The 26,764-nt window shown below is 43.4% G+C and overlaps 1 protein-coding gene across 1 annotated transcript in view; it reads left to right on the top strand.

Annotated features, from left to right (window-relative positions):
- LOC126155562 (odorant receptor 43a-like) overlaps positions 1-26,764 on the top strand; it is a 158,597-nt gene that overhangs the window by 80,679 nt on the left and 51,154 nt on the right. The window contains exons 2-3 of the mRNA XM_049916236.1: positions 14,138-14,237; positions 25,424-25,525. Of these exons, the coding sequence (XP_049772193.1) occupies positions 14,163-14,237; positions 25,424-25,525 (177 nt within the window). The 5' untranslated portion in view covers positions 14,138-14,162. The remainder of the gene's footprint in view (positions 1-14,137; positions 14,238-25,423; positions 25,526-26,764) is intronic.

Raw genomic sequence — 26,764 nt, forward strand, 5'->3', positions numbered from 1 at the left:
GGTTCGTATATTCACTAGACTCCATAGAATTCCAGATAGACCAAGTGCACATATGGTAACTTATCATTTGATAACAGAAATAAAGTCGCTGTTACTTTTCATTTGGATGCAGTATATTATGCGCTGTAGGGACTCAAAACCGAGCGACACTAACTTCACAGGACAACGACGCTTACCCAAGGCCATTACTAATCGTGCAACGCTTCTCCAGTTTTCCTTGCCAAATTTCGCGTTTTACATCACCAACAGAACCACTGAATTCCTTAGGTTTGTGTTTTCTAGTGTATTGCGTTAAGGTCGTCGGTTTATTCTTATTTTTCTTTTGCTTTCTATGACCTCCCTAGTCCTTTGATTACAGAAGTTCATACTACTGGTAGTGTTTTCGCCATGATCTAGAAATATTAGTTACCTTTCTCGATACCAGTACCTCTTTCCTTAAACTATTAATGCTTGACACGAATTTGTATGTCAAGGAAAGCGAAACGCATGCAAGTAATTGATGTTAAGGTGTTCAGTGTGTGACCTGATGTATAATGCATTCATATTTTCCTTTGTTTTGTCGATATACCATCAAAAACGTCTCCATGGAACCAGAGTCTCTGGATAAGACCACCTTTACCTGTTCTCCAGATGCAGATGTTTTCCGATCCTTTAAGCACGTGCACATGAAATATTTCACACAGAACTACCGAAACGATCGCTTCATCACCCGCTGAAATATTTACTCGCTGAAAACCCTCTAATTAAGGGTAAGCGTATTACAGAAATGTAAACGGCGGATATAAAGCCTTTGTTTATTCTTTAAGAGTTTCACAGTGTGTGAACAAAAGATCTGCCCGTGCACGTATATTCTGTTTGATTTGAAACTTGTTATTAACTCCACTGAGGCACGAAGCTTGCTATGCCGTGCCTTTTATAAATATCGCACAGAATTTTAAGCTTACCCTCGTATTATACCGCGTTTAATGCCGCAGTGTACCTTCCATTATTACATTCTATGCTACTAATTAGAAGCTGCAGCGTTCGGACGTCGTATTCTCTCTTCTTTTTCGAGGCAGAATAACAGGTTTCTAGAGCACAGCGAAGAGACGAGAAAAGTTTATGAAGTTTTCTTTCGTAAAGGACGAGTAGGCTTTGTAGATGGATTAATCTACGTTAAGACGCTGACCTGGTTAACATAGGCGGGCCTAAACTAGGTTTTATGCTCCACCCTATTATTGCCAAGACTAAAATGGAGCGCAGAAACACACGTGACGAAGCGACGGAAGGAGACGTTCTCACGTGGGGAGACACTGCAGACTCTGTGCTGAAGTACAACATCCGCCAGCTGAACGTGTGGGGGGTGTGGCCGTTGCCCGGCTCGGCTCTCTTCCATGCCTACACGATCTTCATATTCGCGATGGGCCTCGGAGGGCTGGCGCAGGACCTGACGGGCGTCTACGTCAGCTGGAGCGATCTGCAGGAGGTCACCATGGCCCTCATCCACATACTGTCCGTCTGCGGCGGCTTCGTCAAGCTCGTGTTCTTCATTCGTCGGCGGCCCATGTTCAACGTGCTGGTGCGCCGTACGGACCAGTTGGTATCTGCACAAAAGGAGTTCTGCGCCTCGGACGAGAGGCTGCGAGCTATGTTCAAGGCGTCGCACAGGAAGGCGGTGTACATCACGCTGCTCGCGTACGGCTACCTGTTCCTGCAGGGCGGTATCTGGCTGCCGATGCCACTGATCGCCTACCCTGGGCAGCGAAAACTGCCGTTCGTGCAGGTGCCAGGCGCCGACACCACCAGTGTCTACCTGTACGCCCTCTTGTACACTCTGCAGTGCTTATCGTCGATGTTCATCACCTTCGTGGGCGTCACCATCGACTGCTTTTTCGCCGTCGTCATGATTCACACAGTGGTGCAGTTTAGGATTCTCAATGCCCGCATCAAGGCTTTGCGACCACATGTAGCAGCGTCTGCCAGCTGTAGAATTGTAGTAGACAGACAGACGAATTTTCACGATAACATGTATAACCATCTGTGCCAGTGCATTCAAACGCACCAACGTTTGCTCAGGTATGTCCGTGAAACGAACGGTGAACAGTGCTTTTTGTGTGCCATCAAACAAAAGAACACCTACCACAGGAACAAACATATGGAAACACACACACACACATACACAAAAACAACACACACACACACACACAAACACACACAAACACACGCACGCACGCACGCACGCACACACACATTAAATTGATCGATTCCTGTAGTACCATCAATCGAAGTCACATATTTTAGTGCTCTAAAGACAACAATCTCTAATACAGTGAGAGCGAACGAGCTGACCCAGTGGATAAAACACCGGACTCCGAGAGAGCCGAGAACCGATTCTACGTCTTGTCGTCCAGACTGAATTTTTCCTTAGCTTACCTAAATCGTTTCCTTTGAAAACGACACAACCGGTACAATGATGCGCAATTTCTCAATCAAAGCCCGTATAAATCAGAATCTTCCCAAGAATCTATAAAAATGAATACTTACATATTATGAACAAAATATAGTACAGGAAAAGAAAAAGAAAGTAACTGCGAAGAAACCGTGGGTAACAGAAGAAATACAGCTGATCGATGAAAGAAGGAAGTACAAGAATGTTCAGGGAAATTCGGGAATATAGAGACACAAATCACTTAGGAATGAAATAAAGAGAAAGTGCAGGGAAGTAAAGGCGAAATGGCTGCTTGAAAAATGTGAAGAAATCGGAAAAGGAATGGCAGTCAGTAGAAGGACTAACTCAGCATTTAGTAAAGTCAAAACAATCTTGGATGAAATTAGAAGCGAGGGTGGTAACATCACGAGTGCACTGAGAATTTCTCTGTTAAATCCACGGGAGAGAGCTGATAGGTGAAAAGAGTACACTGAAGTCCTCCACGAGAGGGAACGCTTGTTTGTTGTGATAGAAGAAGAAACAGTAGTAGATAAAGAAGAGGTAGGGCATCCAAGTATTAGAAAAGCCACAATTTAAAACAGCTTTGGACGACTTAAGATCGAATAACGCAGAAAGGGTACATAACATTCCATCAGAATTTCTAATATAATTGGGGGAAGTAGTAACAAAATGACTAGTCAAGTTGGTGTGTAGACTGACGATATGCCATCTGACTTTCGGAAAAACATCATCCCCACATTTCTGAAAATAGCAAGAGCTGAAAAGGGCGAGAATTATCGCACAGACAAGTAAACAGCTCATGCGTCCAAGTTGCTGACAAGAATAGTATACAGAGGATGGAAAAGGAGATTGAGGACGTGTTAGATGACGATCAGGTTGGCTTCAGGAAAGGTAAAGGTACCAGAGAGGTTACTCTGATATTGCGGTTGATAATAGAAGCAAGACTAAATAAAAATCAAGACACATTCACAGGATTTGTCATCTGGTCCTAGGTGTTCGAAATTCTGAAAGAAATATGGGTAAGCTACAGGAATAGACAGATAATATACAATATGTACAAGAAGAATAAGAGTGACAAACGGAGAACGAAGTTTACGGATTAAAAAAGGTGTAAGATTGGCATGTAGAGCTTTCGCCTCTATTGCACAATCTATACATCAATGAAACGATGAGGGAAATAAAGGAAAGGTTCAAAAGTGGAGTTAAAATTCTTCGTCAAAGGATGTCAACGATATCATTCGCTGATGCCATTGTTACTCTCAGTGAAAGGCAAGAAGAACTGAAGAATCTGCTGAATGAAATGAACCGTCTAATGAGTGAAGAATGCGGTTTGAGAGTAAGTCGAAGAAAGACGAAAATAATTAGAAGTAGTAAAATGAGAAAAGCGAGAAACTTAGCATCAGGATTGGTGATCACGGAGTAGATGAAGTTATTGAATTCTGCTACTTAGGCATCAAAACAACGAACAACGGACGGAGCAAGGAGGACATCAAAAGTAGAGTAGACTGGCAAAAAGGGCATTACTGGACAAGAGAGGTCTTCTAGTACCAAACATAGGCCTTAATTTGAGGAAGAACTTTCTGAGATTGCACGTTTGGAGGTCAGCATTGTATGCAGTGAAACATGGACTCTGGCTTCAAATGGCTCTGAGCACTATGGGACTTAACAGCTATGGTCATCAGTCCCCTAGAACTGAGAACTACTTAAACCTAACTAGCCTAAGGACAGCACACAACACCTAGTTATCAAGAGGCAGAGAAAATCCCTGACCCCGCCGGGAATCGAACTCGGGAACCCGGGATGGACTCTGGAAAAGCCAAAAAAGATGAGTATCGAAGCATCTTAGCTGTTGTGCTGGAGAAGCCTTAGGTGGACTGATTAGGTTAGGAATTAGGTTCTCCACAGAATCGGCGACGAAAGGAGTAAAGTGAAAATACTGAGAAGAAGGGACAGGATAGTAGGACATCTGTTACGGTAAGACATCGGGGAATAACTTGCATCGAAATAGAGGGAGCTTTAGAGGGTGAAAATTGTAGAGGAAGAGAGAGTTTGGTTCTCATCTAGAAAATAATTGAGGACACAGGTTGCAAGTGCTACTCTGAGATGAAGAGGTTGGCACAGGAGGAGAATTCGTGGCGGGCCGATTTTTTTTTTTAACGTCCCGTCGACAACGAGGTCATTAGAGACGGAGCGCAATCTCGGGTTAGGGAAGGATGGGGAAGGAAATCGGCTGTGATCTTTCAAAGGAACCATCCCGGCGTTTGCCTGAAACGATTTTAGGGAAATCATGGAAAACCTAAATCAGGATGGCTGGAGATGCCGGGCTGAATCAAACCAATCAGAAGACCGGTGACTTTATCAGCTGATAGCTGTCGATGATTTCAACATGAAACTCCTCAACCTGCAACCCTCCACAACCTGCCGGACAACAAATGGTGTTCTTTGTGGTTTTCATGTGATGTGTAAAGGCCGGTAATTATGATTTTCTTAAATCGGTTATTATGTGTAAAATAAGTTAATTTTTGATTTTCATTGCTCTTGGTGAGGATATAACATTCTGTGGTTTTACTGAAACAACTGAGTTGATAATTCATCCCCTTTTTTTAAGTAAGAGAATATTATTAGAATCTGCTTCTGTCTAATTCTGATTACGTCACTAAATGTATTTTACAGTCTCTTGCTTCTAGTACAATAACGTGCTCATTGCTTTTCTGTTACACAGAATACATATGAGATATACTGAAAGAAGGTCAGCTCTTTACATGAAAGGTAAAGTTACAGTCTAACAGAAATTAAAGTTGGAAAAGTTGAACCAAAAAATAATGTAAGGATTATGTCTGGAAGATTGAAGGTTGAAAGGCAGCACATTAGTCACAATTTTGCAATGTCTTCAAGATTCTCACTCAAGTTACAAATGTGTGGTAGTAAGTTGTTTCTGTAACCACTTCTTCTAAAATCACAGTAATTTTTGTAACGTTGTTATTTAATGTACACACCAATATCTCCTCTCATGCATCTATTACGAAATTAATCACTGAAACTGAAGGCTACAAATTTTATGAAGCAACTGTAGGTTATGGTAAGAGCAATCGTTGGCACCATGTTTGAGGCAGAGAACAAAAAATCTGAAACAGATTTGGCTTAAAATGTGTGCTCAAAATATGGAAAATCCCACATGAACGATGTATTTCGCAAGTGCACCGCGACTTGAGGGTCTGCTTTTTCTTCGGTGCCAGCGCTTCAGAGCTCAAGTCAAATTTATTGGAGGAAATGGAAAAATGTTCTCTTTTCCTCCAGAGAAAACTATCCACTTAATTTTTCAACTTTTAATGCAGATTTCGATTAACAGGAACTGCTAGTGCTCGGTTTCCCACTACAAGTCTTAGATCGTTCTTAGTGGACAAGAAACACCATTTGATAGCTACAACATAAAACTAATTTTCAGTGTACTGAAATATCTTAAACATGTGACTGTAAAGATTTTATTTTTTACAGTTTTTGATGTTACGTTTCTGCTCTAAACTGGATTGACAACGCCTTCGTTTGCTTTCCTCGGTGGGGTTCTGGGTTCAGTTGACTAACTGTACACCGCCATGTTGTTCGTTGATGTCATTTATCTAACTTGGTAATCATTGACATTTCAAATGATAGTAGCTTCGTAAGTTTCAAGTTCCGCTCATTGTATCCTACCTTCCTCGGTACTGAGACTATACATTTTATGCAAAAGTACATTTCACAAAAGCGATTGTGTGAAATACTAATACTGACAAATTGCCTGTTACTTCGGTCTCGGTTTCTTCGGCCGACTTTTGTTTGATAATTTTTCTGTCTTTTCGCTACCGTGGTGGCTGGCTTGTCGAAGATTCTCCCTCCATTGCTGATGGTAGACTGGATTGACCTTGCGGATTAAGTGTACCTGGTGCGTCTACGTCCAGGCGTTTTTCTGTGGTCATTTGCACTGCGATTCTCTCGTTGCTGCCTGCAGCGGTCGTTCTCTGCAGCATTGTGATCCAGGATTCGATCACCTTGAGGCTATCATCTTTCTTGTTGAAGCTGTTCTCATGTTTGTGTGTTTCTGTAGCTTCTCTGAACAAGCGCGTGTGACAGCTCTTCTTTGCAGCAAGAACTTCCGTGTCGGCTAATTGCAGTATGTCGTCGATCTCATATAGCGCGTGTTCCGCCATAGCCAGTTCTCTATTTGCCCGAAACTGCAATTCCGTTTATGTTCAGTGATCCTACTGTTGATTGCTCGTCCAGTCGTTCCAACACAGACATTTCAAAATGTACTTGGTATTCGATATATTCAGGACATTACAAGAGGGTCCCTTGCCTCCTTCGCCGATTTTTTTTTTATAAATAGTCGTTACACCGTGTATGCGCAGTAGACGACCGCTTCTGTCCGCCGCTCTGGAAATGTTTGGCTGAATGACCGAACACGACATTTCTTTTTCCATTGTGTCACTTCGCCGAGTGTTTGATTCTGTAAGACTTCTTACGTAACTGGTGGAGTACCCATTGCTTCGCCGGCCGGAGTGGCCGAGCGGTTAAAGGCGCTACAGTCTGGAACCGCACGACCGCTACGGTCGTAGGTTCAAATCCTGCCTCGGGAATGGATGTGTGTGATGTCCTTAGGTTAGTTAGGTTTAAGTAGTTCTAGGTTCTAGGGGACTTATGACCACAGCAGTTGAGTCCCATAGTGCTCAGAGCCATTTTTGAACCCATTGCTTCTCAGAACGCGTGCCAGGTGTTGCACCTCCAGCCTGAAGTTCTGTGACTCACATATTGGTCTTGCTCGGGTTACAAGCGTGTTGATAGCGTCTCTTCTATAGCTCCGGTAGTGATTTAATAGTTTCTCCAGGTATAGGTACGTGCGTGCCGGTTTTCGGTACAAGTTGTGTGCCAGGTTTTCACCACCCATCATGACCAGCAGATCTAAAAGAAAGTAGCTGTTTGTCCATAGTAAATTATATACCGAAGACCTAAGAAACTGGTACACCTTCATAATATCGTCTAGCGCCCCCGCGAGCACGCGCAACATGATGTTGCATGGACTCGATAACGTCTTAAGTAGTGCTGGAGGGAATTGACACCATTAATGCTTCAGGGCTGTCCATAAATCCGGAAGAGTAAGAGAGGGTGGTGACCTCTTTTGAACAGCACGTTTCAAGGCATCACAGATTTGTCCAATAATGGAGCCACTCTGAAGCAATTGTGGACGTGTGGAGTGTCACATTGTCCTGCTGGAATTGTCCAACTCCGTGGTAATGCACAATAGACATGAATGGATGCAGGTGATCAGACAGGATGCTTACGTACGTGTCATCTGTCAGGCGTCCCATATCACTCCAATTGCACAATTATAGAACCTCCACCACTGCGAACAGTCTCCCGTTGACACGCAGGGTCCATGGTTTAATGAGATTGTCTCCATACGCGTACACGTCCATCCGCTCGATACAATTTGAAATGACACTCGTCCGACGAGGTAACATGTTTTCAGTCATCAACAGTCCAATGTCGGTTTTCACGGGTCCAGGGGAGGCGTAAAGCTTTGTGTCGTGCAGTCATCGAGGGTACACGAGTGGAAATCCCACATCGATGATGTTTCGTTGAATGGTTCGTACGCTGATACTTGTTGATGACCCAGCATTGGAATCTGCACCATTTTGCGGAACGGTTGCACTTCTGTCACGTTGAACGATTCTCTTCAGTCTTCTTTGGTCTGAAGATCTTGTAGCATCTTTTTCCGGCCGCAGTGATGTCAGACATTTGATGTTATATCGGATTCCTGGTATTCACGATACACTCGTGTCGTACGGAAAAAAACCCACGTCATTGTTACCTCGCAGATGCTCTATCCCATCGCTCGTGTGCCGGCTATAACACCACGTTCAAACTCACATAAATCTTGATAACCTGCCATTGTAGCAGCAGTAACCGATCTAACAACTGCACCAGGCACTTGTTTTACGTATGCGTTGCCGACTTCTGCGCCTTATATTGCCTGTTTACATATCTCTATATTCGAATACGCAAGCCTATACCAGTTTCCTTGGCGCTTCAGTGTATGTTGGTATGGAGACTGTTCAGGTGTCATAGTGTGTCACTGAGCTGTTCCTCAGCCTAGCACCACACAACGATGGTATCGTCGACGCATCTGTACCACACCTTAAGTTTACAAGGTGCCAAGTCCAGCGCCTGTGCTTCGAAATTTTCCATGCAGACGTCGGCCATCACTGAACTACGTAGACTACGCAAGGTGACATCTTCTAGATGTTACTGAAAGTTTCCGTCCCACATGAAATAGCTCGTGGTGAGACATACATGAAAGAGCTTGTCTTGCGTGGGAATGGAACCGATATACACCAGCAAATTACTCAGTGGCACTTTGGTAAACAAAGGAACGAAAGCAAAGCTGATCAGGATGTCGTTTGGTCCAAGTTTTAGTTTCTACAGCTTCTTCATGGAATGTACTGAATCCTTTATGTGTATGACAGCCTTTCCTATGTTCGACCGGACCGAGAAGCCAAGTTTATACGTCGGTAGGTCAGAAGCGCTGCCAGTCGGTCTTAATGGAACATTATTCTTATGGATATTTGGTAATCCATAAAGCCGAGGTGGTAGGGCTTCTGTGTTGAGCAGGTTCCCCTGTATGTCCGCCGAGAGAGAAGATGCCTCGATTAACCAAATCCTAGCCCGTGTGATCCACTGCGTCGGATCTGTGCTTCGTTTTCGGTACGTCGTCGGATTTAGCTGGTCCCGGATATTCTGCTCATACTCTTCGTTCTTCATTACGACAGTTGCATATACCTTATCGGAAGGCAGTACCAATATATTCTTGTCGGCTTTATGAATCTTGATAGCTTGTAACTCTTCTTTCTTCATGTTTCAAGCTAGTAGTTTTATTCGGCGCAGTATCCTGGCAGTTTCAGCGCATATTTTAGTAGGTTTCCGAATAGCCGCTTCGGCATTAGAAGCGATATCCTCCATAGGTATAATCCTCGAGATAATAACCATTAGCTGTCGTTCGGTGAGATTGATTACTGTGCGTGACATGTCGGTAATTGCCATCTTAATTTGCTTCTCGCGTCTCGCAAACTTTTTCTTCTTTCCCTCAGTTCCTTCTGCAGGTTCCTGTCAGTGATTCTGTCGACCTCTTCCCAGTCGTCTCGATGCATGTTGCTCTTAGTCGATAGAAAATGCACAGAAGTTCCTCGTCCGTACTTGCGGGGTATCTCTGTGTTACATGAATTCACTCACTAAGAGAAGCTCGTTCCATTCTGTCACAAGTAAGATGTGATTGGGCGGTGGTGATTAGGCCCTTAAATTTCAAGATCTCTGGTGTGGTCCCTTCAGCTCGGCACCGCTACAGAAAAGCGAGAGAGTACATCAACACACCCTCTTCTTCCGTCGTTGGTGAAGACGTCGGCAAAATCTCTGAGTCTCCTCCCCATAGAGGCCTAGTAGAAAATTGTTAAGGTTTTCATGGCCACTTGTTGACAGATGCCTGTTAGCTTCGTCCCAGGTTCTTCGACCGACGTTCGTTTGAATAAATAAATAAATAAATCCAGCTGCAGGATCATTGAATGGCACATGTTGTTTCATACAACACACGTATAAATATATGCGCCTGGATGGCAAATAATGACACCTTCCGGATGCACTTTTTGTTCACCTCCATCGGGAATTAGGTGTGACTGCGAGCAATAAGAATAATGGACAGGAACATTAAGTATGTGGAGTGTGACATAGAGCTGTTGAAATTTAGGATGTATGGGAAGTATGTTTAGACAGCTAAAGTGATTATTGTGATAAGCAAATATATGTGTTCCGGTCCCGGATCCGGCACGAATTTTCGCTTGTCACCACTGAATTTATTTCTACGTCCGATTTCAACTAAATCGGAATTTCTCTTTCGTCTAACGTATACGGGTGCAAGATCACTAATGGTGTCTGTTCTTTCTGACCTCTTTCGAGGTTTAACGGGAACCAGGTGACATTGCGAGCAATGAGGATAATGGAGAGAGAACACTACGTATATAGTGTGCGACATATGGGAATTCTGAATGTACAGGTAGCACGCTCGGGTAGCTGAAGAGGTTGAAGCGACCGCTCTCGATGGTTGAGATATCTGGATTCGTGTCCCAGTCCGGCATAAATTCTCGCATGTCGCCGTTCGGTTTATTTCAGTGGCCGACTGCAGCTGATGTCAGAATTTCTGTCATGTATATACGGCTCAGGATCGTTATGATATCCGTAAGTGAAATGGAAAATAGACAAGGATATCTGGTTACATGAGTATAGGGTAATATCAACAGCAGCAGAAAATGGTACAACGGGAGTAGGATTCGTTATGAATAGGAAGGTAGGGCAGAGAGTGTGTTATTGTGAACAGTTCAGTGATAGAATCAACAGTAAACCAACACCGACAACGATAGTTCAGGTATACATGCTGACGTCGCAAGCTGAAGACATAGGGAAGGTATATGAGGAGATTGAAAGGGTAATATAGTACGTAAATGGAGACGAAAATCTAATAGTTATGGGGGACTGGAATGCAGTTGTATGCGGAAGGAGTACAAGAACGGGTTACAGGAGATTATGGGCTTGGGACAAGGAATGAGAGAGGAGTAGTAATAGCGAATACTCTGTTTAAGAATCACAAGGGGAGGAGGTATACTTGGAAAAGGCCAGCTGATACTGGAAGATTTTAGTTAGATTACATCATGGTCAGACAGAGATTCCGAAATCAGTTACCGGATTGTAAGGCGTATTCATGAGCAGATATAGACTCAGATCACAATGTAGTAATGATGAAGAGTGGGCTGAAATTCAAGACATTAGTCAGAATAAATCAATACGCAAAGAAGTGGGATACAGAAGTACTAAGGAATGACGAGATACGCTTAAAGTTCTCTGAGGCTATAGATACAACAGTAAGGAATAGCTCAGTAGGCAGTCCAGTTGAAGAAGAAAGGGCATCTCTAAAAAGGGCCATCCCAGAAGTCGGAAAGAAAATATAGGTACAAAGAAGGTAACTGCGAAGAAACCATGAGTAACAGAAGAAATACTTCATTTAATCGATAAAAGGAGGAAGTACAAAAATGTACCGGGAAACTCGGAAGACAGGAATACAAGTCGCTGAGGAATGAAATAAATAGGAAGTTCAGGGAAACTAAGACGCAATGGGTGCATGATAAATGTGAAGCAATTGAAAAAGAAATGATTGTCGGAAGGACAGACTCAGAATACAGGAATGTAAAAACAATCTTCGGTGACATTAAAAGCAAAGGTGGTAACATTAAGAGTGCAACGGGAATTCCGCTGCTAAATGAAAAGGAGAGAGCGGATAGGTGGAAAGAATACATTGAAAGCCTCTATGAGGGGTAAAATTTTTATGATGTGATAGAAGAGGAAACAGGTGTCAATTTAGAAGAGGTAGGGGATCCAGTATTAGAATCGGAATTTAAAAGAGCTTTGGAGGACTTAAGATCAAATAAGGCAGAAGGGATAGAATTCCTAAAATCATTGGGGAAAGTAGAACAAAACGACTATTCATGTTGGTGTGTACAATGTACGAGTCTTGCGAGATACCATCCGACTTTCGGAAAAATATCATCCACGCAATTTCGAAAATCTCAAGGGCTGGCAAGTACGAGAATTACCGCAGAATCAGCTTAACATCTCATGCATCCAAGTTACTAACATGAATAATATGCAGAAGAATGGAAAAGAAAATTGAGGATGTGCTAGATGACGATCAGTTTGGCTTTAGAAAAGGTAAAAGAACGAGAGAGGCAATTCTGACGTTGCCGTTGATACGGGAAGCTAAGCTAAAGAAAAATCAAGACACATTCATAGGTTTTGTCGACTTGGAAAAAACATGTGACAATGTAAAATGGTACAGGATTTTCGAAATTCTGAGAAAAATAGGGGTAAGCTATAGGGAGACATATACAATATGTACAACAATTTCATGTTCCATGAGCATCGATCGTCTTCGCGACCGACATCTGTATTGTTTAACACCGCTAGTTGTCAGGAAAAGGAGAAAATATAGTGTTACCAGGTATCGACCGCCTGAAGTTGCATTGGAAACCATCGACTACCTAAATCAGGATTACAAAAAAGTTAGTGGAAACTCGAGCTTCCTGAGGAGAAATACAGCCTATTAACTAATCATCTACCTCACTCGCTCAAGCCGTCATCAGCTGTTGGTCATATTTGTGAATCCTTCAGGTTTTGCGTCTGTATTCATCACGTAAGCTCCTTTGCATTGAAGTAGACTCCTGTGAAGCAAAATGTAGTTTCTAAAACCTTTTGATGAGTCCTGATTAAAATTTGCCTTCCATCACGTGCTCTTCAGTTCCATATTTTTCGTACCGAAATATAAAGAGGTTCACTAAATTGAACCACTTGTTACTACGATTTAAATCTATGTTGTAGATTGTGGAAGAATTACGAGGCCAGATTATCCGTAGCGTCGTCACAGAATTCTATAACCGTCATTGTCTCCTACCTTTTCCGCTGAAGAAACAAACGAAATAACTTCAGTACATACCGTAGAGTTGACAGTGGGATGTGGCGCAGAGAACACTGGCCTCAAGATCTGGAGGACGACCGTTCAGTTACCCGTCCAGCCATACAGATTTGGGTTTTCCGTTTTTTCATACATACCGTAGATTTGACAGTGGGATGTGGCGCAGAGAACACTAGCCTCAAGATCTGGAGGACGACCGTTCAGTTACCCGTCCAGCCATACAGATTTGGGTTTTCCGTTATTTCATTAAATTGTTAAAGGCAAATGTCGGATTGGTTATTTCACAAAGGCACGGCAGATTTCCATCCCTAACCTTTCGTAGTCCAAGCTTGTGCTCCATCTCTAATAACCTCACTGCCGATGGGAAGTTAAGCTCTAACCTTCCTTCTTTTTTTAGGGTATTTTTGGTAAGGGCACGAACGACTTTGCCGCAGTGGTAACACCGGTTCTCCTCAGATCATCGAAGTTAAGTGCTCTCGGGAATGGCGAGCACATTGATGGACGAGCGTCCAGGTCTGGAGTCTCCAAAGTGTTGTTGGCATGTTGGGTGCACTCAGCCCTTGTGAGGCCTATTGAGGAGCTGCTTGACTGAGAAGTTGCGGCTCCGGTAACGAAATCTGACCACATGCCGCTCCATATCCTCATCCAGTTACTGCTATCGACTAAGGATGACAGGGCGGTCGGTAGGTACCGTTAGGTCTTCCGACGCCTGTTCGGACGGAGTTTGTTAAGTGCAAGATGCAAATTCAGTAGGAAGGGCCAACACTGTACCATCAAACTAGTGTAACATGATGTCGCGAATGAGGGCATTTACCGTAAAGTTGGAGGCTAGCTGTGCAGCGAGTCTTTAACTACATTAAAACTTCAGTGATATTTCTATGTACTGTAATAGGCGCAACTGCAGTACGACTGTATCCGCGCGGTCTCAAGCGCCTTGACACGGTTCGCGCAGCTCCTCCCGTCGGAGGTTCGAGTTCTCCCTCAGGCATGGGTGTGTGTGTGTGTGTGTGTGTGTGTGTGTGTGTGTGTGTGTGTGTTGTCCTTAGCGAAATTTAATTTAAGTTAGGTTAAGTAGTTTGTAAGCCTAGGGGCCTTTGACCTCAGCAGTTTGGTCCCATAGGAACTTACCACAAAATCAAAATGCAGTGCGACTATATTGTCTGTTGCAGGTTTGTCAGCTTCCTGGATTCTGTTATGAATCCAATTGTTATGACACAGTTCACCTTTGGCGTCATGGTTGCAGGAGTAACGCTCTTCCAAGCAACATACGTAAGTTAATGCCCTACTATTAAGTGAACGTTTTTCGTCGTCAGAAGGCGTTGTACTATTGGTCACTAAGGTTGTTAAATTTTTGATGATAGCTATCTGATATACGACTAGTGTAATTTCGGAATTATATTTAATTTTTTAAGTAAAAAGTACTTCAGTTATACAAAATTATTTCCAAAATGGTTATCGATTAAATCCCACCCCTCGAAACCGCTTTAAGCTGTGTACAGTTTATTATAGACTCTGACGGATTCAAGAAGCTTGAAAGTAAATTTTAATTTCACTCCTATGTTATGTAGAAAGCCTACGAAAAATTATAAAATTTACATTCTCGCTCATTCAATGTACAATATATGCAGAGTAATTTACAAAGAAATTATGTATAATTTATACATAGCACTTATTCACCATCTCCTAACAGAATGCTTTAAACAAAATGAAAAATTTGCTATTGTACAGTGTGTTACAGGTAAAACGCTCAACTCACAAATTTCCTGAAGCGTTTAAGATGCCGTAAATCTTCTTTCACCAGTATAAACTGAGAAAAACACTCACAAATCTACGTACAAAATCTTTTCGTAGCTATTATAATTAAGAAAACACTTACGTGAATTTAAATTTTTCAGGCGGGACTTATGTGTGACGCTACTACCCAAAATGCGATTAATGGTTTCGGAGAAACTACAATATTTAAAAATTAATATTTATATGCTTTGTGCATGAAATCGATAGCTGCCTTGCACAGAAAGATCGCGTCAGTGCGATGGGGTGCTCCAACGTGACGCAGCTAAATAGTCTGCTTACAAAAGCGCCTTCGTGAAGAAAAGCTTAATTTAAAACTGAAACTAACGACATTTGGTTGCGTGAGTTTGGACAGGCACACCAACTAGAAGGTGAAGGACGTGGCGTCTGAGGCTCATTCACCAGTTAACCGCGCTAACAATTCTGCTGTGCCACAGTTTTGAAAGAAAGTTGCACATAAAACAGAATGGACTTGTAAATCGAGGAACTCAGATAAAAACAACGTTACATAATAACTTCACGTCATGACAAACACACTTAAGCCGCAAATTACATCCGCAACAGCAACAGAAGGAAAATCACAAAATAATGTCATCATAAACACTTCCTTGAAATTACATTTATATCACAAGGTGTTCGAATTTCCCACCGCCTGATACAAGTTTGCAGTCGCTATTGCAAAGAATTCTAGACAGACAGGAGAGCTTCTTATGATATTAATGAATGTGCTCCAGCAATACTATTTTTTGCACTTGTTTTACCCGTTGAGATTTCTTTAACGAAGCAAGAACCAAACACGTAGTCTCCAATACTCGCACACCGAATGTTTACACTCCGTTGCCTCCGGTGTTGCGGATTCTCAAGGAAAAATAAAGCAAACACTACGTGATTAAAAGTATCCGTACACCCCCAGAAACATACGTTTTTCATAATAGGTGCATTGTGCTGCCACCTACTGCCAGTTACTCCCCATCAGCGTCCTCAGTAGTCATTCGACACCGTGGGAGAGCAGGATGAGGCGCTCCGCGGAACTCACGGACCGAACGTGGTCAGGTGATTGGGTGACCCTTGTGTCATCACGTGTGTACGTGAGATTTCCAAACTCCAAACATCCCTTTGTCCAATGTTTCCGATGTGATAGTGAAGTGGAAACGTGAAGGGAGAAGTACAGCACAAAAGCGTACAGGCCGACCTCGTCTGTTGACTGACAGAAACCACCGACAGTTGAAGAGGGTCGTAATGTGTAATAGGCGGACATCTATCAAGAGCAACACACAGGGATTCCAAAATGCATCAGGATCCACTGAAAGTACTATGACAGTTAGGCGGGAGGTGAGAAAACCTGGATTTCATGGTCGAGCGGCTGCTCATAAGGCATACATCACGCCGGTAAATGCCAAACGACGCCTCGCTTGGTGTAAGGAGTGTAAACATTGAACTATTCAACAGTGGGAAAACGTTGTGTGGAGTGACGAATCACGGTACACTATGTGGCGATCCGATGGTAGGGTGTGGGTGTGGCGAATGCCCGCTGAACGTCATCTAAATGGCTCTGAGCACTATGGGACTTAACTGCTACGGTCATCAGTCCCCTAGAACTTAGAACTACTTAAACCTAACTAACCTAAGGACAGCACACAACACCCAGCCATCACGAGGCAGAGAAAATCCCTGACCCCGCCGGGAATCGAACCCGGGAACCCGGGCGTGGGAAGCGAGAACGCTACCGCACGACCACGAGATGCGGGCGAACGTCATCTGCCAGCGTCTGTAGTGACAACATAAAATCTTGAGGCGGTGGTGTTATGGTGCGGTCGTGTTTTTCATGCAGGGGGCTTGCACTCCTTGTTGTTTTGCGCGGCACTATCACAGCACAAGCCTACATTGATGTTTTAAGCACCTTCTCGCTTCCCACTGTTGAAGACCAATTCGGGGATGGCGATTGCACCTTTCAACACGGTCAAGCACCTGTTCATAATGCACGGCCTGTGGTGGAGTGGTTACACGACAATAACATCCCTGTAATGGACTGGCCTGCACAGAGTTCTGACCTAATTCCTATAGAAGATCTTTGGGATATTTTGAAACTCCGATTTCGTGTCAGGCCTCACAGTCGGACATCGATAACTCTCCTCAGTGCAGCACTCCATGAAGAATGGGCTGCCATTCCCGAAGAAACCTTCCAACAACTGATTGAACGTATGCCTGTGGGAGTGGAAGCTGTCATCAAGGCTAAGGATGGGCCAACACCATAATGAATTCCGGCATACCGATGGAGGGCGCCACGAACTTAAAAGTCATTTTCAGCCAGGTGTCCGGATACTTTTGATCACATAGTGTATTTCCTACATTCAACTTTCCATGATTTGTAAAAGTAGCTTCTTTGAAGAAAGAATGTATTGTGATCTCGCATCATAGCACAGAGTCTGTGTCGCCTGGCCACCAAGAGCTGTTCTATAGCGATTTGATTAAGGAAACCAGTTATATGGCACCTTCCGCGTATTGCGATTTTACGACTATGACGTGTTGGGGATTGAAGATGGCATCAATGTAATGCCGAAACTGGTAACATATAAGAAGTTCATAAAATAAATTTCTACAATACATAGGGCTGTTGGTAAATTATTGCATCCAGAAACTCATGAATCACTTTGGTGTTGTTGCTGTTGTTGTGGTCTTCAGTCCTGAGACTGGTTTGATGCAGCTCTCCATGCTACTCTATCCTGTGCAAGCTTCTTCGAGTATCTACTGCTACCTACATCCTTCTAAATCTGCTTAGTGTATTCATCACTTGCTCTCCCTCTACGATTTTTACCCTCCACACTGCCCTCCAATACTAAATTGGAGATCCCTTGATGCCTCAGAACATGTCCTGCCAACCGATCTCTTCTTCTAGTCAACTTGTACCAAAAACTCCTCTTCTCCCCAATCCTATTCAATACCTCCTCATTAGTTATGTGATCTACCCATCCAATCTTCAGCATTCTTCTGTAGCACCACATTTCGAAAGCTTTTATTCTCTTCTTGTACAAACTATTTATCGTCCATGTCTCACCTTCATACATGGCTACACTCCATACAAATATTTTCATAAACGACTTTCTGACACTTAAATCAATACTCGATGTTAACAAATTTCTCTTCTTCAGAAGCGCTTTCCTTGCCATTGCCAGTCTACATTTTATATCATCACTTATTTAGCTTCCCAAATATAAAAACTCCTTTACTACTTTAAGTGTCTCATTTACTAATCTAATTCCCTCAGCATCACCCGACTTATTTCGACTACATTCCATTATCCTCGTTTTGCTTTTGTTGATGTTCATCTTATATCCCCGTTTAAAGACATTGTCCATTCCGTTCAACTGCTCTTCCAAGAACTTTGATGTCTCTGACAGAATTACAATGTCATCGGCGAACCTCAAAGTTTTTATTTCTTCTCCGTGGATTTTAATACCTACTCCGAAATTTTCTTTTCTTTCCTTCACTGCTTGCTCAGTATACAGATTGAATAATATCAGGGAGAGATTACAATCCTGTCTCACTCCCTTCGGAACCACTGCTTCCCTTTGATGTCGCTCGACTCTTATAACTGCCATCTTGTTTCTGTACAAATTGTAAATAGCCTTTCGCTCCCTGTATTTTACCCCTGCCACCTTGAATATGAAAGAGAGTATTCCAGTCATCATTGTTGAAAGCTTTCTCTAAGTCTGCAAATGATAGAAACGTAGGTTTGCCTTTCCTTAATCTATTTTCTAAGGTAAGTCGTAGCGTCAGTATTGCCTCACGTGATTCAACATTTCTACGGAATCCAAACTAATCTTCCCCAAGGTCGGCTTCTACCAGTTTTTCCATTCGTCTGTAAAGAATTCGCGTTATTATTTTGCAGCCATGGCTTATTAAACTGATACTTCGGTAATTTTCACATCTGTCAACGCCTGCTTTCTTTGGGATTGGAATTATTATATTCTTCTTGAAGTCTGAGGGTATTTCGCCTGTCTCATGTATCTTGCTCACCAGATAGTAAGCGTTTTGTCAGGACAGGCTCCCCCAAGGCTGTCAGTAGTTCTAATGGAATGTTGTCTACTCCCGCGGCCTTGTCTCGACTCAGGTCATACTCTTCACGCAGTACCATATCTCCCATTTCATTTTCACCTACATCCTCTTCCATTTCCATAATATTGTCCTCAAGTACATCGCCCTTGTACAAACCCTCTATATACTCCTTCCACCTTTCTGATTTCCGTTCTTTGCTTAGAACTGGGTTTCCATCTGAGCTCCTGATATTCATACAAGTGGTTCTCTTTTCTTCAAAGGTCCCTTTAATTTTCCTGTAGGGAGTATCTACCTTTCCCGTAGTGAGATAAGCCTCTATATCCTTACATTTGTCCTCTAGCCATCCCTGCTTAGCCATTTTGCACTTGCTGTCGATCTCATTTTTGAGGCGTTTGTATTCCTTTTTGCTGCTTCATTTACTGCATTTTTATAATTTCTCCTTTCATCAATTAAATTCAATATTTCTTCTGTTACCCAAGGATTTCTACAAGCCCTCGTCTTTTTACCTACTTGATCCTCTGCTGCCTTCACTTCTTCATCCCTCAAAGCTACCCATTCTTCTTCTACTGTATTTCTTTCCCCCATTCCTGTCAATTGTTGCATTAAGCTCTCCCTTAAACTCTGTACAACTTCTGGTTTAGTCAGTTTATCCAGGTCCCATCTCCTTAAATTCCCACCTTTTTGCAGTTTGTTCAGTTTTAATCTACAGTTCATAACCAATAGATTGTAGCCAGAGTCCACATCTGGCCCTGAAAATATCTTACAATTTAAAACCTGGTTCCTAAATCTCTGTCTTACCATCATATAATCTATCTGATACCTTCTAGTATCTCTAGGCTTCTTCCATGTATACAACCTTCTTTCATGATTCTTGAACCAAGTGTTAGCTGTGATTAAGTTATGCTCTGTGCAAAATTCTACCAGGCGGCTTCCTCTTTCATTTCTTACCCCCACCCCCCAGTCCATATTCATCTACTACGTTTCCTTCTCTCCCTTTTCCTACTATCGAATTCCAGTCACCCCTGACTATTAAATTTTCGTCTCCCTTCACTATCTGAATAATTTCTTTTATCTCATCATACAATTCATCAATCTCTTCGTCATCTGCGGAGCTAGTTAGCACATAAACTTGTACTACTGTGGTAGGTGTGGGCTTCGTGTCTATCTTGGCCACAACAATGCGTTCGCTATGCTGTTTGTAGTAGCTTACCCGCATTCCTATTTTCCTATTTATTATTAAACGTACTCCTGCATTACCCCTATTTCATTTTGTAGTTGTAACCCTGTATTCACCTGACCAGAAGTCTTGTTCCTCCTGCCACCGAACTTTACTGATTCCCACCATATCTAACTTTAACCTATCCATTTCCCATTTTAAATTTTCTAACCTACCTGACCGATTAAGGGATCTGACATTCCACGCTCCGATCCGTAGAACTTAAGTTTTCTTTCTCCTGATAACAATTTCCTCCTGAATAGTCCCCGCCCGGAGATATGAATGGGGGATTATCTTAGCTCCGGAATATTTCTCCCAAGAGGTCGCCATCCTCATTTAACCATACAGTAAAGCTGCATGCCCTCGGTAAAAATTACCGCTGTAGTTTCCCCTTGCCTTCAACCGTTCGCAGTACCAGCACAGCAAGGCCGATTTGGTTAGTGTTACAAGGCCAGATCAGTCAATCAACCAGACTGTTCCCCCTGAAACTAGTGAAAAGGCTTCTGCCCCTCTTCAGGAACCACACGTTTGTCTGGCCTCTCAACAGATACCCCTCTGTTGTGGTTGTACCTACGGTACGGCTATCTGTATCGCTGAGGTAAGCAAGCCTCTCGACCAACGGCAAATTCTATGGTTCATGGTGGGGATCAGTTTGGTTATGAAGTATATAACCGGGAGTCTCTAGCTTTTTCGTTTTCTCAAGCGACGCTACTATACACGTAGCAATTGTCAAATAAGAGCTACATTTCATTCAAATATTATATTTGTCAAATTAAGACACGACTGCACCTACAGAGAAGTCACACTATATTATGTAAAGTTATTTCATTCGGGAAAATGGTATTTGTGTGCATAGAATTGGGATTATAATACTTGAAGAAACATAGGACGTATCCAGTTTCCAAGGTGCTTTGGTTGTTGCGGACGGTGTACAATTGGTTCCGGTCGGCCAGCGGCACTGAAGGACCAGTCTTCCACAACGTCAGCCACTCGTCGGTCGGAGATTGTGAAAAAGAAACCAGCAGACAATAAGTCAACAAGAGGCCAAAAAGCTTTAACAGTCGATCTTTGCTATCTGATTGTGCCTTCCTTTAAACGATAGTTCAGTTATGGACTGTAGCACAGACACCTCACGAAGAAGCGAAAAGAAGTAACTAGTCCGCAGCGATTTCAGAAAGGGGTCGAACATCAGTTTCGACTTAGAGCATTTCCAAACCCGACATTGGCCACAGTAGGCTTGCTTCAGTCTGTCTAACAGCACCCAACAAACGTTCGCACTTTCACCTGAATCATCTGTCTACATGGCGGAGTTACTGGCTCCAGAGAGGCTTTCTATTATGGCACACAGACATTCAAACCCGTACTGATCCCCACGACCTTATAAAGCATATTGCGGTTCAGTCTTTGATAAAGAGGCAAACATGACTTAGACACGCATTGTGAATAGATATCTGTTCACTCCGAATGAAAGAATAGCATTTTCAATAACGAAACTGTCGATCGCCTCACTTAGAGGTGCATTACGGAAGGACAGTTACTCAACACCTCCCCATTATACTGGTCTCAAATCGGCGATTAAGGAAGCTGCTTATCATGACTGTAACTGTGAAAGGGACATATCCCATCACTATAAGGGCTGACACATGGCGACCATACAACCGAACGTCTGTTCTCAGCCACGGTTCTCCTTGGTGAAACTTAGTAGACGTCATGCGACTTTTATCATTCGCACGAGGCTGGGACGTAGGTGTTAATCCGTTCACCTAAACCAGTTAAAAATTATCGCTTCGGGACACAGCGATAGGGACAAAGTGGCAGTGGTAGATCTGAACCACATTATATTGACGTGTGTCAAGCAGACTGCTGCTTAGGCGTTCCTGAAGAGGAAATTGGTTGCTAGGGCCTACCCCATACATACAAGTGATAAGCGGTATTTTACTGGTATGACACATGTAAGTACAATTTTCTCGTGAACTATTTAAAAGTCGCCTGTATCCAGCTTTAAACAATACGTTGCTATGGATCTCGTCTTCACATGGAACCAGCTTGGCTCGATAACAGGGTCGTAATTTTGTGTTCGTATTTTACATCACTAACTTATATTTGTACTTCTAACTTTCATCATTGTTCTATTGCGAAATTTACAATTGTCTTAAGTTGGCAGTATTTAACTACTTTTGGCTGTGTGTTACTTGTCATGTTGTGTTTTTATTTTACGTTGGGAACTTATGTTTGTAATCAGACTCTCATTACTATTCTACTGTGAAACCTGGTATTTTGTTAATCTGGTACTGTTGTAACTACTGCTAACTGTGTAGTAATTGCTGCCCAGAGGCGATATAAACAAATAAAAAACTGCCTCAGAAGTTTTATGGAATAAAAGATGTTTATCATCTGTAATTCTACGTGCTGAAATGTTGTAGCTGCGATCAGAAGCTCCTATACACAATGTCACGCAGATATTGCACACTCATTTGCACACTTTTACATGTAGTTATAGCACAGCATTTCCCAATTCGGCTACTTGCAAAATGACAAATAGTTACTAAATTCAATGTACAGTCGATATACCGATGATACGCATCCAGTAAGCTGGGAAAAGTCCGAAACTAATCTAGGGGTACACAGAGAGTTCGACTTGATTTTGCGTTTATTCAATAACTGTATTATTTGTTCAAGTTAAAAGTCACTGAGGCCAAAACACGCTGCGATGAATTCGTTTAACTGACATTTTAGTATCAAGTTTTAACGTCATGAGGAACATTAAATTTTTCCTGCACGACATAATTTCCCCTAACCCTCTCTATCATCCTCTCGTGACGCAACTCGTTCCAAATCCCTTTCCTTTGAACAAATAGTGCCGAATTGCGCTACCTTATCGGACTTTCGTCAATCGCCACACCATTGCCTGCGTTGCCCGAAACAGTTGAAAGTAATCTGGTTTTAACATTAGTTGGAACTGAGCAAATAAATACGAGTGTTCAGTCCACAGAATAGTATACATCTGCGGACAACCAGGACCTTCCAACAGACGAGGCCTGTCGTCACTGTATGAGAATGAACTGTCAGACATCCTACGAATGTCATATTTCATGGTGCAATGGAGGAATTTTCTAAGTTTCAAAATGGCTCTGAGCACTATGGGACTTAACAACTTAGGTCATCAGTCCCCTAGAACTTAGAACTACTGAAACCTAACTAACCTAAGGACATCATACACATCCATGCCCGAGGCAGGATTCTAACCTGCGACCGTAGCAGTCCCGCGGTTCCGGACTGCAGCGCCTAGAACCGCACGGCCACCGCGGCCGGCGAATTTTCTAAGGTTTTGGCCCATTTTCTACCCATCTGCCGCAGTGAGTGCTACATACAGCTCCTAATTTGACGATACAGCAAAATACAGTAGAGAGGACACAAAAATGGTCTTGTTCCATCACAAATTTCTCCTTTGGAATTCTTTGGTACCAGTGGAGCTAAGGTATTTAATGCTACGACAACATCGAATCCCTATGTTGGTAACTCCTTTACAATCATTCGCGCCCATTTCCACACCATGTAGTCACTACTACCATGCATTTATTCACATTTCAAAGTGAAATCGTGTTTTGATTACTTCTGCTGCTTTTGCATTTCTTGCATACTATCATAATGGCCAAAATTCTCTCTCTCTTTCTCTCTGTCTCTATCTGTGTGTATGTGTGTGGAAATGTGTGTGTAATGTTCGTACAATTTCTAGTGTTTCAGTAGAGCCTTATTTCGTGTCTTTTCTGCTGAACGCACAAACTACACTCCTGGAAATTGAAATAAGAACACCGTGAATTCATTGTCCCAGGAAGGGGATACTTTATTGACACATTCCTGGGGTCAGATACATCACATGATCACACTGACAGAACCACAGGCACATAGACACAGGCAACAGAACATGCACAATGTCGGCACTAGTACAGTGTATATCCACCTTTCGCAGCAATGCAGGCTGCTATTCTCCCATGGAGACGATCGTAGAGATGCTGGATGTAGTCCTGTGGAACGGCTTGCCATGCCATTTCCACCTGGCGCCTCAGTTGGACCAGCGTTCGTGCTGGACGTGCAGACCGCGTGAGACGACGCTTCATCCAGTCCCAAACATGCTCAATGGGGGACAGATCCGGAGATCTTGCAGGCCAGGGTAGTTGACTTACACCTTCTAGAGCACGTTGGGTGGCACGGGATACATGCGGACGTGCATTGTCCTGTTGGAACAGCAAGTTCCCTTGCCGGTCTAGGAATGGTAGAACGATGGGTTCCATGACGGTTTGGATGTACCGTGCACTATTCAGTGTCCCCTCGACGATCACCAGTGGTGTACGGCCAGTGTAGGAGATCGCTCCCCACACCATGATGCCGGGTGTTGGCCCTGTGTGCCTCGGTCGTATGCAGTCCTGATTGTGGCGCTCACCTGCACGGCGCCAAACACGCATACGACCATCATTGGCACCAAGGCAGAAGCGACTCTCATCGCTGAAGACGACACGTCTCCATTCGTCCCTCCATTCACGCCTGTCGCGACACCACTGGAGGCGGGCTGCACGATGTTGGGGCGTGAGCGGAAGACGGCCTAACGGTGTGCGGGACCGTAGCCCAGCTTCATGGAGACGGTTGCGAATGGTCCTCGCCGATACCCCAGGAGCAACAGTGTCCCTAATTTGCTGGGAAGTGGCGGTGCGGTCCCCTACGGCACTGCGTAGGATCCTACGGTCTTGGCGTGCATCCGTGCGTCGCTGCGGTCCGGTCCCAGGTCGACGGGCACGTGCACCTTCCGCCGACCACTGGCGACAACATCGATGTACTGTGGAGACCTCACGCCCCACGTGTTGAGCAATTCGGCGGTACGTCCACCCGGCCTCCCGCATGCCCACTATACGCCCTCGCTCAAAGTCCGTCAACTGCACATACGGTTCACGTCCACGCTGTCGCAGCATGCTACCAGTGTTAAAGACTGCGATGGAGCTCCGTATGCCACGGCAAACTGGCTGACACTGGCGGCGGCGGCGGTGCACAAATGCTGCGCAGCTAGCGCCATTCGACGGCCAACACCGCGGTTCCTGGTGTGTCCGCTGTGCCGTGCGTGTGAGCATTGCTTGTACAGCCCTCTCGCAGTGTCCGGAGCAAGTATGGTGGGTCTGACTCACCGGTGTCAATGTGTTCTTTTTTCCATTTCCAGGAGTGTACTAAACCATAAGCACTAGATAGACGCGCAAAGTACCATTAAAATTAGCTCTTCATACAAAAGACCATTTGCAGATGTACTAAAATTGCATTGATGGTGTAGTTTGTTGAACAAAGAGACATACATAGTTTCTGTTTAGATGTAGCATAAGATCAGTACTGTACTTCCGTTTCTTTGCAGAGTCCGAGCAACAGCACTATTTTCAAGTGTGTCACATGGCTTCCCATGCCGAGCACTCAGATTTTTCTATACTGCTGGGGTGCCCACGACATCATGGACCAAGTAAGATATCCCATACATTTCTCTATTTAAGTCTAATTCTTCATTTCTACTTCCAGCAGCCGATTTTGCGAATGTGTCCTCTTCACAGCCCCGAGTATTTATGAGGTTAAGCCATCGACACCGGTGAGTCATAGCAAGTCTGTTCGACGTTGTGTCCTTGTGTACATGTGCTGTTGGGTGGGTTTCCATTAACCACTATCCGCAAGTAGTGGACACTGTCGTTGACATACTGAGTGCCGATTTTTTGTGTCAAATTCAGCCAGTCTCGCAGAGGCGGGCACTTAGTTGGTTAGTTAGTTACATGTTCATGTGCCTCTTTCCACGATATATTGTTCTTACTTTTTGCTATTTCTTCAGTGTTAATCTATTTTTCATAACTAATAAATAGTGGGCAGAGTCAACATCTGACACCTGGATATGTCTTAAAATTACAAATATGGTTCCGAAATCACTGCCTTACTAGTATATAATCAATATGAAACCTTCAGGTGTCTCCAGATTTCTTCCACAAATACAACTTTCTTTCTCGATTCTTAAACCAAGTCTTAGCTATGATTAAATTGTCCTCTGTGCAAATTTCTTCTAGGCTGCTTTCTATTTCATTCTTTTTTCCCCCGATCAATGTTCACGTGTTATTTTTCCATCCGCTCCTTTTCCTAATATCGAATTCCTGTCCCCCATCACAATAAAATTTGCTTCCCCTTTAACTATCTGAATAAGTTATTTTTTCTTATCTCGTCTTTCATTTCATCAATCTCCTCATCGTCTGCGGAGCTAGCTTTTTTTATAAACTAGTACTATTTGATGGGTGTTGGCTTAGTATCTATCTTGGCTACGATAACGCGTATACTATGGCTGTACTACCCCTGTTTGATTTTGTGTTTATAACCCTGTATTCCCCTTGACAGAGGTCCTGTTCCTCCTGACACCGAACTCACTGACTCCCACTACATCTAATTTCAACCTATCCGCTTACCTTTTTAAATTTTCTAACTTCCTTATCCGATTAAGGAATCTAACATTCCACATACCTAACCGTAGAACACCATTTTGTGTCTACTTATGACGACATGCTCCTGAGTAGTCCCCAACCGGAGACGCGAATCAAGACTATTTTACCTCCAGAACATTTTACTAAAGAGTTTACTGTCATTATTTAACCATACAATAGAGCTGCATGCACTCCGGAAAAATTACGGCTTTAGTGTCCACTTGCTTCCAGCCATTCGCAGTACTAGC

Source organism: Schistocerca cancellata, chromosome 2 (genome assembly GCF_023864275.1).
Source record: "Schistocerca cancellata isolate TAMUIC-IGC-003103 chromosome 2, iqSchCanc2.1, whole genome shotgun sequence".
Taxonomy (NCBI): Eukaryota; Metazoa; Arthropoda; class Insecta; order Orthoptera; family Acrididae; genus Schistocerca; species Schistocerca cancellata.